Raw genomic sequence first — 14324 nt, forward strand, 5'->3', positions numbered from 1 at the left:
ATTGATAATATTAAGAAATGTTTCTTGAGCAGCAAATACTGAAGGATCAGGTGACACTGAAGACTGGAGCAAATATAATAAAATAGAAAACAGCTATTTTAAATCGTAATAATATTTTTAAAAATGACTGTTTTTGCATATTATTGATTGAATAAATGCAGCCTTGGTGAGCATCTTTCAAAAACATCTTTAAAAATCATGTATATCTCTTTTGATTAGGCAGCATTAGGATTTCAGCCTAATTACCACAAAGGAAGATGACCTAATGAGATGAGGTCTCTTCAACAGCCAACAGAGATGCATGTGAGTCAAACAGACCATTCTGACAATCATCTGGAAGTTTGAAGCTCTAATCTTCTAGAAAAACCACATGACTTCATCATGTACTGAACTGCAGGATGAGTCTGTTCTCTGGGAGTGGGTGTTTGTCACGCACCTCTTGAGGAAGTTCCAGCTTGGTGCGGTCATCCTGGCCGTTGGAGTGCAGACCCATGAGGTAGGGCACAGGAGCGTCCAGGAAGTGGAGCAGTGAAGCGGGCAAGATGGGCACGTACACATGCTGCCATTGGAAGGGGAACATTAAGGCAGTGATGCTCTCCGCCACCGTCATCAGCCGCTGGTAATCTGGTCAGCAGAAGGACACAGACACATTTAGACGCGTCACTCTCAGAGACACAGCTAGAGTGATGCAAATTATCCATCTCCACGGATGGGAAAATCACACCTGAGACCATAAGAGTGTTTTTACAGGAACCGATTTTTTTATATTGAGATGAAAACAAAAGATGTGGTGATAGAGAAAATTTCAACCTAACAGTATTACACTAATGTCAGCATCAGACAGCACATACAAGAAGATATTTTGATGAATGTTGGAAACCAAACAGTCCATACAAAGGAAGTCAATGGGAACCAAAACAGGTTTGTAATGACATGAGGGGGAGAAAATGATGACAGGATTTAAGTGCTCTTCATGGAGACTGATTTTCAATGCTGTCATTTTTTGAGAATGTTCTTGACATTCATTCATTTTGTTATTGTAGAAATGCTTAAGGTGAGTGCTTCTTTAAGTGATTGGCATACAATGTATTCTCAAGTGGGCATTTAAAACTAAAAATATCACAGTACAGAGGATATTTATTCTATACTATTCTTGTACACACAAAACACAGACAAAAAAGGTCACTTTTTTCATTATGGTCTCCACCCTGCAATCCCATGGGGTGTCACGACTGTCAGAGAGACAGGAATACTTCACCAGCCTCTAAACATGCTGAGTAACTACAACAGGCCGATTCATGAACACACACACGTTGGGTTTCCATGTTTTATGGGGACTTTCCATAAACATAATATTTTTATACTGTTCAAACCAGGGCTGTAACCACCATAGACACTGAGGGGGACAAGTCCTCCGCCCAATAATTAGAAATGGCCAAATTATCTCCCTCAATATTTAATATAATTGATCCTGCTCTGCTGCACTCCATTACGCACCGATTTTTGTTAGGATGACAAAAGGTTTAAAAGTTAAATTTTTAGTCTGGTCTGCCTCAGCGGTCTAGCAGCGCTCATCGCGGTCAGAATGAGTGAGCTGGCCAATCAAATCAAAGAAGGCGGGGCTTATTGTTCACAGAAGATGAATGTGAATTCCAATGCAACGCTTTCGTTTTAGCAGTGAAAGAGTATGTGGCGAGTATGTAAACATTATATATTTTACGAATGTTTTATGTTTGAAATATTCAGCGACCAACTGTAACATCCAGTGATGCAAACTACTCAACATTTTTATGGAATTTCTATTTGATGTTTTGCGTTTTTGACATATTAGGCATACAAATAAGGGTGACTTTTTTTTATATATATATTATTTACAAATAGTTTAAATTGATTACTTAAGTTAACTTACAATAGACCTGGAACTTTTACCCATCTTATTTCTTTTTCGTTATTTCCTTAAATCCATTTTAATGTTTTAATTATTTAATTCCTTTTAATAATATAAAAAATAACCCAAAAAGGCCTGAATAATCACTGAAATATTTACCTTTTTTTATTTATTTAAATGAAAAATTCTAATCTATTATTTTCTCTTACTTTCATATTTTTCAATGATTCAATAACATTACCAAGTGAAACTAATGCAGATTTTTTTCATTGCACGTTTTTTCATTTTGAAAAAACTTTCCATTTTATCATTTTTTTAGCAGAAGTATTTGGTAGTCAGAGGTGAGTGTGTGTGTTTTTTTGGGGGGTATGTAGGGTTTACCTGAATCACACACACACACACACACACACACACACACACACACACACACACACACACACACACACACACACACACACACACACACACGTTTGTTTTTGTGAATTGTGGGGACTTTCCATAGACTTCAATGCATTTTACACTGAACAAACTGTACATTCTATCCCCCTACCCTGCCCCTACCCCTAAACCTAACCCTCACAGGAAACTGTGCAAACTTTTACTTTTTCACAAAAACTCATTCTATATGATTTATAAACCCATTTACATTGTGGGGACCGCTGGCTGGTCCCCACGATGTAGGTGAACTCAGGTTTATATTACATCATGGGGACATTTGGTCCCCACAATGTAATATAAACAAAAGCACACACACACACACACACACACACACACACACACACACACACACACACACACACACACACACACACACACACACACACACACACACACACACACACACACACACACACACACACACACACACACACACACACACACACACACACACACACACACACACACACACACATTCGTATTTCATAACATAACATCTATAATAATAATCCAAATCACAGTTTAGGTCCATGCATTTTTGTATGAATAATTTGTAAAATGTGAGCTGTTGACAGATTTTTATTTACACAATTCCATAGATTATTATTAATGTTCTTAAATTATTAAAATTATGAATTCAATAAAAATAATTTATTATTATTATAATTATTATAATTATACAATATTACATTGTTATTATAACAATGTAATATTGTTTAAAATTAATTATTATTATATTATATAATAATATTAATCATCTTTACTTCAGGTGACATGTAAAGGCTGTCCTGTCCGGCAGAGGTCTATATATGGAAATGACCAGTAACTGGCGATCATCCATAGATCTAGCAGCAGATGCCCGTCTCAAGAATTCACGTACATGGGAAAGAGCCAGGGTATTTATATATATATATGTGCTACGGATGCAGCTGTTATTTATAGAACATCATAGGCTATCTTGTTTTTTAGAGATCATACCCTGCTGTGTGCATGTGCAGCTCCATCTAATGACATCAAGTACTTTTCATTCTGGACTGTCCACAGTCATTACGCTACAAGCACGAGCCTTCTGGATACAGAAAGGGATGATGTAATTTCCAGCCAATCGTATTTATGCTGCATCACCACCATCCTCCTTATCTGGAGGATGGTTGCTAAGCAACAGCACAGCAATGCATCCACCCCATCCACCCTGTCGTTTTGTAGTTACTCCTGTAATTTGCTCTTCCTTGTTGGTGTAATTGATCCAATCAGCATATCTGTCACTGAATCACAAAACAATCTACCCATGCCCCTTTAAATTCAATCTAAAATGGCCTGCTGAGGATTTCCAGCAGGAAACACTGCCAATTATATTGCATTTAACACATAAATCAAACAAAGTGCATGTAAGTGACATTGTCGTAAGTAAAATAATGATATTTAACGATTAAAAGGGGCAGGTTGAGGTTTTAAGCGTATGGCAATGATTAACAGCGGTTTATTGAATTACTACATTTTGTGATTAATTTCTAAGCGTATTCATATAAATACTCCACAGAAAGCTGCAAATTTAATTTGCAAATTACTAGGTGTTTGTGAGAAAAGGGTGGGCTGTGAGTTTGACAAGAACGAGAGAGAACAAAGCGATAAGATGAGCTCACACGGACACTGAGACGGAGAGAGAGAGTGATAAAAGTGAGAAAGAGCATGTCGCAGTACACTGCAATATCACCGCCTGTTTATTCTCGACTAAAACCAGCCTGTACTGTACTGAACAAGCAAAAATCAAGAGCTGAAATCAATGTTTGCGTGTCATTAATTCAGATATCAGGCCATTAGATTTGAATTGGCTTTAATTTGAAAATGCTGGTATGAGTTGGCAGCAACGAGCAACAGTAATTAATGTCCAAAGGGTTATATAAGGTTTTCTAATATAAAGCTTCTGCATGACTCACTGTAGACTATTAAGAACAATGATTTATGACTGAGTAAATTATAGCAAACTCGTTAACAATTTAAAGAACCTTGATGAGATTTTCCAGTTTTATTACTATATGTTCTATTAAAGGAGACCTTTTGTGCCCTTTTTCAAAATCTTGATTTTGTTTTTGGGGTCTACTGGAATAGGCTTTCATGCTTGATTTTTCAAAATCACATTATTTTTCATATATTTGATATCATAAATATGAGTTAGATAAAAATAGATAAAAATTGTGCATGAACGCTCTCTCAAGTCCTATTTACCACTGCGAAGTTCAGGGATAATTCACTCTCAAGCCATCCTAGGTGACTTTCTTCTATCTGATGAACACAATCTGAGTTGAATTAAAGGTGCCGTAGAATGTCTTTTTAAAAGATGTAATATAAATCTAAGGTGTCCCCTGAATGTGTCTGTGAAGTTTCAGCTAAAAATACCCCATAGATTTTTTTTTTATTCATTTTTTTAACTGCCTATTTTGGGGCATAATTAAATATGCGCAGATTCAGGCTGCGGCCCCTTTAAATTCTCGTGCTCCCTGCCCCCATCTGCCATTTTTCGCTGTTGTTCTTGCTTGCTTACCTAGTCTGATGATTCAGCTGTGCACAGATCCAGATGTTAATATTGGCTGCCCTTGTCTAATGCTTGAACATGAGCTGGCATATGCAAATATTGGGGGCGTACATATTAATGATCTGGACTGTTATGTAACGGTCGGTTTTATGTTGAGATTTGCCTGTTCTTCGGAGGTCTTTTAAATTTAGATTTACATAAGAAACATAAGAAAGAGGAAACAATGGAGTTTGAGACTCTCTGTATGTCATTTCCATGTACTGAACTCTTGTTATTCAACTATGCCAAGGTAAATTCAATTTTTAATTCTAATTCTAAGTTGAATACGGAAGGTGGTCTGGTGGAAGCTGGACATTTTACTGTTAAATATGTATATTTTTCTTACACAAAAGCATAGTTTCACTTCAAAAGGATGGATGGATGCACTTTCTTGAGCTTCATACTTGTTGGTCCTTTCACTGCCATTATAAAGCTCGGATGCATCAGGATATTTATTAATATAACTCAGATTGTGTTCATCAGAAAGAAGAAAGTCATATACACCTAGGATGGCTTGAGGGTGAGTAAATCTTGGGGTAATTTTCATTTTAAAGTGAACTAATTCTTTAAGCAAGATTTCCCTAATTAATAGGCAAGAATTTACCTGGTGTCCTCCATGGTTCCTGTTCTTTCCGACAACAAAGCACTTGAATGCGATGAGCTCGTAATCACAACTTCAGAAGTGGGAAGTGGGAAATTCCCGATAAGACGTGAAGGCAGCACAACATTCTGGCTGTGTCCAAAATCACCCCCTATACCCTAAAATAGGGCACTATTTGAGGGGACAGCCATTTGTAGAGGTGTCCGAAACCATAATGGACGATGACGAGTGCACTTATTCAATCCAAAAATTGCAATAACAAGAGTACAACCGATGTACACTCATGCCCATAATGCACTGTGAGAGTCGTGCCGAATGAATTCCCTTCTATCCAGAAATGGCACCCATCCACTTCCCAATGTGGCTTCAGCGTAATATCATACAGGCATAAATTCATTTTTACTTGATTATTAAAATGTTTAATTAAGGGGGTTTTTTTTAATTAAAAAAAGAGGGTTGGCGCTGGCGCGATCTGTTAGTTAATCTGGCCCTAAGTGTCTGAGCCAAAACTATTGGGGATTTATTTGATATCACAAATCTCTAAGTATGAGATCCGAGATCTAAAGATGAAGTCCGAGATCACATTTTCGGCAGACACTTTCCCTCTTAGAAATTGCGTAATGTTAATCAATGTTAATGTTAATGCCATTTTGAGAAATCTCTTGCCATTTTTTTTTTGTTCGAATTTGTCTAAATCTGAGTTTGATAATAAGCAGGCACTAGATCTACAGAAGTATGGCTGATAGTTACTCACGTTGCGAGTACAGAAGGATCTGGATCTCCAGTAGTGCACAGGTGAAGAGTTGTAACACGTTCTCCAAGCCCAGCAGCTCAAACACCTCTTGCAGGGGGAAGTCAAAGAGAGGCAGCTCGATCGTGCTGGGTCTCTGACACAACACTGGCCCGTATACGCCCGAGAACTTCAAGGAACGCCCGGCTGGTGGCAGCGGGACCTCGTAGAGGACGTTGTAGACGTAGCTCTCTAGCGGCAGCGGCGGGGGCTGAGGCGAGGTGACGGCCTGGTGCAGCTGTTCGAGAACCTTTCTGCAGGCATTGGCGAAGGCCATGGGCGTGATCAGGCAGATGCATTTGGAGACGTAGAGTGTGTCTCGACTGATGTCATAGGAGTTGAAGCGCTGCAACCTGGATATGGAGGGGGCAGCGTGCAGTTGTTGAGGGGTGAGACGGTGGTCTTCTGGACTGCGAGGTGTGGGTGGCGTGTGCAGGATGTCGTACTGTTCTGCATTGTGCATGTGATAGAGTGTCTGCATGGCACTGCAGATCTGTTTGCTGGTCACCTCCTCAAAGAAGGTGAGGGCAAAGCCGTAGGTTCGGGAGCCGTCCTCTCTCGTGATAATGAAGGAGTGGAACTGTGGCTCGCGGATGTCTGTCTGAGTACGGAAGGACAGGCCCTTTGGCATACAGAGCTGTTGGGGAAAATGACAAAAAAAAAAAATGTTTACAAACATTAAACAAGACCTTCAACAACCTTTATAAGTCCCACATTGCACTCATTTGAATGAGCAGTTCAGCAGCCAGGCATATTAGTGGAATAGTTCACCTATCATTAATTGCTCTCACTCATGTCGTTCCAAACCCATAAGTCTTTCGTTCATCTTTGGAACACAAATTAAGATCTTTTTAATGAAATCCGAGAGCTTTCTGTCCCTCCATTGACAGCCTACGCAACTACCACTTTCAAGCCCCAGAAAGGTAAAGACATCTTTAAAGTAATCCATGTGACTCCAGTGGTTTAACCTGAGTTTTATGAAGTGACATGAATGCTTTATTTGTGCAAACACACAATTTACCACTTTATTTACAAAATACGAATCTCCAAAGCGCATTCATGCAACAATGTCTGCACTTGCATCAACACAACATGCGTCATCAACATGCATTAATCGGAGATTAATATTTTGTAAATAAAGTGGTAAATTGTTTGGTTTTTTGTGCAAACAAAGCACTTGTGTCACTTGAGGTTAAACCACTGGAGTCACATGGATTACTTCAATGATGTCTTTACTACCTTTCTGGGCCTTGAAAGTGGTAGTTGCGTAGGCTGTCAATGGAGGGACAGAAATCTCTTAGATTTCATCAAAAATATCTTAATTTGTGTTCTGAAGATGAACCAATGCCTTACAGGTTTGGAACGACATGAGGGTGAGTAATTAAATACATAATTTTCATTTTTGGGTGAACTAACCCTTTACTAAGTCTGATATGGTCATTTCAAGACTGTCGACAGCTTTTCATTTTTGGATGATTTTAGTAAATTCATTACATTTCAGCAAATTTAGCAATCTCAAATTTTATCATTAAATTGTTCTATATTATATATGATATATGTAAGAGATATGGTGCAAGATGCCATGATATATTCTAAATATAGACTGGCAAAAGGGTGTTGTTAGGCATGATGCCACTTCAAGTGCCTTCCTGAAGTATATGTGGGCCTTAAAGGTTGAGTAGAATCGAATCCACTGGAGGCTTGTAATTCACTAAGACTTGATCATTAACTGATTGATTAATTTGATGACTCTTTCTGGAGGTTACCTAATTTTAACAGTGCATGCCAACAAATGAGTGTCTTTTTAAATATTATCAAGTCTTTGAATCATTCAATCAAGAAATTGGTTGACGGTCGTGTGTCATTCAATTTCATTCAGGAAATGCAGTCAGTCCCATACTTACACTAAAACAATACAGTCCCTGACATGTTGAATAAGATACAGTTGAACAGGTGTTTTGAATCATAACTGTATGATTAGGGGTGTGACGAGATCACGCGATATTACAATGTGACGAGACTTCTCGTAGAGTGAAAAGCTGTCTTGCGATATTGCCATGAGAGAGTGCGAGGGTGAAATTATCAATATGCCACTGCTATGTTTACATTATATTACCTTGCCCACCACAGTTCTGCCTCCACTGTCGTCTTGCTTTTTTTATAGAAAAAAAACATTTAATTCAGGCATTTGACACATGCTCAGATTTGAGCAATCTCTCACCATGAGTTACAACCCATGTAAACATCTTAGAGTTGTACAAATGAGGGTACTTTCTAAGCTCTTCGCACAATCTCTCTTATATGTAGGCGTCCATTGTCACTGTAGCTTGCATGCGTTCCGGTCTGTTCTGTTTATGCCGTTTTTCTTTGACTACCTTGTGAATCGACACCCCAGGGCACGGTTGCCACCTTGTGGATAAATAAATTACTGCAAAAAAAATTTTAAATGTGCATGCGCGACCTGTGCGTACAATTACGCATGGTTACAAAAATCTTGTGGTGCACGTACAGTATACACGTACTCTTCTGATGACGAAATTTGCGTCACATGCACTGTACGCTGACCCTCGCATATGCGTAAAAAGTGCACTATACTGGTCACACCCCTAGTTATGATATTACAGATTTAAGCATAGCTAGATATCTTCAGAACTGGAACTGCTCAAAATACTCACCTGAGATGGAACAGAAAGAAAAAGAGAAAAAGTGAAATAAGCTTAAAAGTTGTCTTCCAGAACTAGAACTATCACAAACTGGCATTGTATCTGCCAAACTGACAACCCTGCTCTCTAGAAATTGTAATTAGTTATTAAAAAACCCATATTAGAGACCTCTATTTGTGTCACTTACCATTCCCACTGCATCCTGGTCAAAAGGGTTCCACTCCACATTGTCTGGATAGTGCGCTAGAACTTTAGATTTAAAAGTTCTCCGCAGTGGACTCTGCTCAAAATTTTCACCTGAGATTCAGACAGAAGGAGAAAAAGAAAAAGACAAAGAAAGATAAGCTCAGAAAGACAATCCTCAAACCTTCAACAAATCTCAAATATACTGATATACTTGTCAACATATTTTTTCTGGAGGTTGCGAAAAACAGACATGAAAACAGAAATCAAACCGAGTCAAAGCCAAAAGTGCCAGAACAGTTGAAGCAGAAAAGTGTCGGAACACGCATGGAAAAACGTGCCTTGAAAATCATTCCGAGTGAAGGAGTTACAGCAGCCCACCAAGCAAAACCTTGGCGAAAGTACACCAAGCAGTGACTGACAAAAAGTTTGGAGTGCTAATAAGTTTCTGCTGCTGAGAGAGGAATAGGAAATGGAGTTGAAGGGGAAAAGGGCAGGAAGACAGGTGATCCCACGCTACCCGACCACGCAGCCATCTCACACATGAACAAACAGCGGTGCTGTGAAAGAAGTGCGTGGAAAGGTTAAAGGTTAGCGGGCACAGGCGGAGCTGTGGTTGATTGTGATACAAACAGGAGCATTGACTGCAGGAGTGGAGAGCGGAGTGGGGGATGGGGGTTACCTTCGTTTGCACTCGCCAACTTTCCTCTGGCACCATCTCTGAATTTAGTAGCCTGTATATACTGGCATAAAGCTACACAACAGATAAAACAGTGCAATTAATCATTTACATGAGGAGGGTGAGTATTCGTCACTTGTTACTCATAGAAAACACCATTCATTATAGAGGACTTGGAGTGCTGCTTAAAAATAAAATTGAAGGAATTATCAATTGGCCACAATTTCAAAATAAAGTTTAAGCCATATTTATATCGTAGTTAAATGTTGCAAATCAATAATACCGTATTGTTCCGAATATAAGACGACCCTGATTATAGGACAGGGGGGGGTCCCTTTTTCAAGATGTACATTTTGAAAAAAGGCTTTTGTAGACCAAATCTTGTATTTTATGAAGAAATTAATTTTTCATATTGCATATTTTTCAAATTTTAATGTATGTATTGAAAGTATGGTAAATACTGGTAAAATGTACCAATGATCACATTTAAAAATAAACACTTTTTGGCGTGATTTTTACCGGAGGACCCCCTGAAATGCGATTGGGCTAGTTTTGAGTAACAACAGGGCAGGTTTTTTCGTAAAAACCTGGCAACCCTGGTCACGCGGCTCTTAGGGCAGAACGTGAGGGTCTCGAGACGCGCTTTTGAGACGTGAACGGCCATAACGGAAATAAGAGAAATAAGCAAACACCAGAATAGACAGATACTGTTTTTGACATGGGAAAAAAGAAAATAATCCCACTGGCTATGGCGTCCTCCACCATGTTGCCGTCAAATAAAACAGTTGCCATGCCAACTTGCTACTGTAAACAGAAGCTTGCAACGCTTGCCCCGCCTCCGAGTCCTTCTGATTGGTCCAATGTTTTTGTGCTGCTTGTAAAATTTCTTTTAACTTAACATGGCGTCTTAAAAGTGCTCATGTGTGAAGTCCTGCAAAAGATGCGAGACGCAAGCGAACTGGTCATACACGTCTGTCTAGTGTGTATATATAGAAAACAATGGAAAAGTAGCGTTTTTGCACTTTTGATCTTCTAACATTACAATCTGACACACCATATTTATTGCCACACTCGTTTTATGTGTATTTGGCGCCACATATTGTTGCGGCTGTATTAAAAATCTAGACCCTGACTGTAAGATGACCCCGTTTTTTCAGATGTATTTCTAAGAAAAAAAAAATAATATTAATATTAATAATAATAATAATAATATTAATAATAATAATAATATTAATATATATATATATATATATATATATATATATATATATATATATATATATATATATATATATATATATATATATATATATATATATATATATATTCAGATATTTGGAACAATACGGTAATAAATTAATAAATCACTTTTAATTCAATAAATAAATATACATTTAATACACTTTGATTTCATGTTTAAAATATTTGTAAAATGTCAAATTAAAACACCACATCAAATAAAAGTTTAAAAAATAACATTTTCTTCAGCCATTTGAAAGTTGCTTTTTAGTTGTTTTCAGACACCTTGTCAAGTTAAAAATGTCTTGAAACATTCCATTCCGTTGCATTTCGTCTATTGTTGTGGACATTAACTAGTTTTAGTATTTTGTTTTTAAAGGGGACCTATAATGCCCCTTTTCACAAGATGTAATATAAGTTTCTGGTGTCTCCAGAATGTTTCTGTGAAGTTTCAGCTCAAAATCCCCCACAGATCATTTATTATAGTTGTCAAATTTGCCCCTATTTGGGTGTGAGCAAAAACACGCTGCTGCTGCTGAGAGCTGCTGCTCTCCACCCCATTTCCAGAAGAGGGCGGAGCTTTAACAGCTCAACAACAACAAAGCTGGAGAATCTCACGCAGCCAAAATGAGGATTGTCAGTAACGGTGTTCAGCCTTACATTGTTCAAACCGGAGTCGACACTGATGGAGAGACTCAGGAAGAAGTTACAACTTTTAGAATGAAACTGGACGTTTCTGAAGGGTTAGTGGACTTTGCAGATGTAGAAAAATTAAATCATAATCAACTAACCTGTTAACTGTCACTACAAGAAATAGCTAAAGGAAAAAAAACATTTCTTTAAAAAAATAAATAAATAAATCACAGATTCTTGCATTTTCATTATGACCTTTAAGAAAAAAAATGTTGCGTAATACGTAAAAGTTAAAATTGGCTAACTTAAAAGCTCTTGAAACCTCTCTGTTCCATTCCGATGAATTCCATCCATAGTTGTGGAGATGTTAACTCCCTATTCTGGTCACAGATTCACCGTGAGTAATTGTGTTTCTGAGAGGTTCTGCTCGCTGTCACACACATTAGACACGGCATGTTGAAACAACGGAGACTGAAGGCGGTGTGCGCATGCATGAATGTCACAGGTGTTTTCCTCTCCTCTGCTGCCCACACAGAAAAAAACTCTTCAGCTTCCATATCAGGGACAGTTTAAGATCTGTTAATCTGCCTTAGACAATGAAAACAGCCTTGATTCAACAAGAATAGACGTGTCTCTGAAGGATATTTCCCTGAGGAATGTGTTCAGGTTAAAGCGGAGGGCAAGAACGTGTTTATTTGTCACTGATCTTCAGAGCAAGTGTGCGTTTGAAGAGTTAACAGATGTGTGGCATTTAAAGGACGAGCAACAAATCAAATCCTGTACTTTCACTGGTCTGGGATCACTACAGGAATAAGGCCAGGAATGTGGGGAATTAACTAACACAAACACTAGGGGCTGCTGGGCTGTTTAAACACTGTCAAACTAAAAGGAACCACAATATGACAATATGAAAACATACTGCAATATGTAGTGTTGTTAAACAATGGCTTTTTCTTTCTGATCCTCCATTAGAATTTTATTTCCATACAAGTTATTTTTCTCTTTGCACTTTTACATCTTTATAAATATCTGTAAAATACTTAAAGATTCTGTTGAGAATGTTATATATGCAAAGCAAACACCAAAGTTGATGTTAAAATCAACTCTGCGCTGCACCACGCATTACGTAATCACGCTGGAAAGGTCACGTGTGACGAAGACGAAAAATCAAATTTTCTCCTCCAACTTCAAAATCATCCGACATCATTGTTTTACCTTTTTTGGAAAGGCCATTTGACTTAGTCTTTGCATTTACTTTGTGAACACTGGATCTGTACTTTCGCCTACGTCACGCGTGACCTTTCCAATGTGATTAAGTAATGCGGTGTATTGCAGAGCAGTGCAAGACGAGCATTTGTGGTAAAAAGTATATAATTTTTTTGTTTAGAGCTCTTTGAAGCTGCACTGAAACTGACATTTGGACCGTTAGTTGCCAGTGAAGTCCACTATATGGAGAAAAATCCTGGAATGCTTTCCTCAAAAATGTTAATTTCTTCTCGACTGAAGAAAGAAATACATGAACATCTTGGATGACATGGGGGTGAGTAAATTATCATTAAAATTTATTCCTTTAAAAGGGAAAAAAATACAAATTGAATAGTGATACATTTAAAAAAGTAGTATATTTTTGGAATAAAATTTAAGCATAATTGAAGTAAGATAGGAATCTTTTAATTTTTTCTTGCATAATTTCCATTTTGCTCATTTTTTAATGTAAAAATGTACAGAAAATCTTGACTTAGAATTTTGGAAATTCTCTATCACTCAAAATTCTGGAATGAACTATTTTGGCATTAACTGAAACCATTTTTTTATAACATTACTGTACAGCTAATTGTACAGTTTACTACCATTTATCTAAGAAACCTTATAAAAATCATGTAAATGGCAACAATTTAATTTGCTTATATTCATCATAAAAGCATATTTAACTTAGAATGTTAACCATATGAATCTATTTCACTTAACTAAAATATATATAACAGGTACTGCCAGCAAACTGTGATGTCCATTCGTGTCCATGTAAAACTCACACTGCAGTGATTCATGGGAAGGACTTCCATGTTCTTCCCTCTTAAACATGAATTTAGAGGCAGCGCCACACGCAGAGGTGGGAGAAAAGCAATCAGCTCTGATAAATGAAAAGACTTGAGCTAAACGCCAATGGAGCCAATGAAAGCCAATGAAAAACTAAAACACTCATCATTTTGTCGACAGCAAACAAGCTTTGGATATTATGAACTGCAAACAGATGAATAACGGCAAGGTTAAAAGCACCGGTGATGTAAACAAACAAACTAAACAGCAAAAATGCTCAAATACAGGAGCACAAGGAACCACATTCAAACCACAAACAAACACCAGGGTGCCAAATATATTCTCAATGGTACAGTGTTTCTACCTATATATATATATATATATATATATATATATATATATATATATATATATATATATATATATATATATATATATATATATATATATATATTTTTGTTTTTCAATTTAAGTTTTTTTTTTTAATCTATAAACAACCTGCTGCTGATCAGAGTCTGTACATTACAAATTTATTTTATTTATTTAAAAAAAAAACGATTCACAAAAAAAGTGATTCATCTGTTTGGAAATTTTTCATGAA

General features: G+C 37.3%; 1 protein-coding gene across 5 annotated transcripts in view; it reads right to left on the reverse strand.

Moving 5' to 3' along the window:
• The window catches only part of dennd5a (DENN/MADD domain containing 5A), a 65097-nt gene that overhangs the window by 33264 nt on the left and 17509 nt on the right, over nucleotides 1–14324 (reverse strand). For 3 of the 5 annotated variants that reach the window (XM_067400108.1, XM_067400111.1, XM_067400113.1), the window contains exons 2-5: nucleotides 9818–9889; nucleotides 9140–9249; nucleotides 6254–6926; nucleotides 437–624 (exon numbers count right to left, since the gene is read on the reverse strand). In XM_067400108.1, coding sequence (XP_067256209.1) covers nucleotides 437–624; nucleotides 6254–6926; nucleotides 9140–9249; nucleotides 9818–9889 — 1043 coding nt within the window. The remainder of the gene's footprint in view (nucleotides 1–436; nucleotides 625–6253; nucleotides 6927–9139; nucleotides 9250–9817; nucleotides 9890–14324) is intronic. The other 2 variants (XM_067400109.1, XM_067400112.1) reach the window with 1 other exon arrangement.

The sequence above is a fragment of the Chanodichthys erythropterus genome, chromosome 11 (assembly GCF_024489055.1).
Source record: "Chanodichthys erythropterus isolate Z2021 chromosome 11, ASM2448905v1, whole genome shotgun sequence".
In the NCBI taxonomy this organism is placed as follows: domain Eukaryota; kingdom Metazoa; phylum Chordata; class Actinopteri; order Cypriniformes; family Xenocyprididae; genus Chanodichthys; species Chanodichthys erythropterus.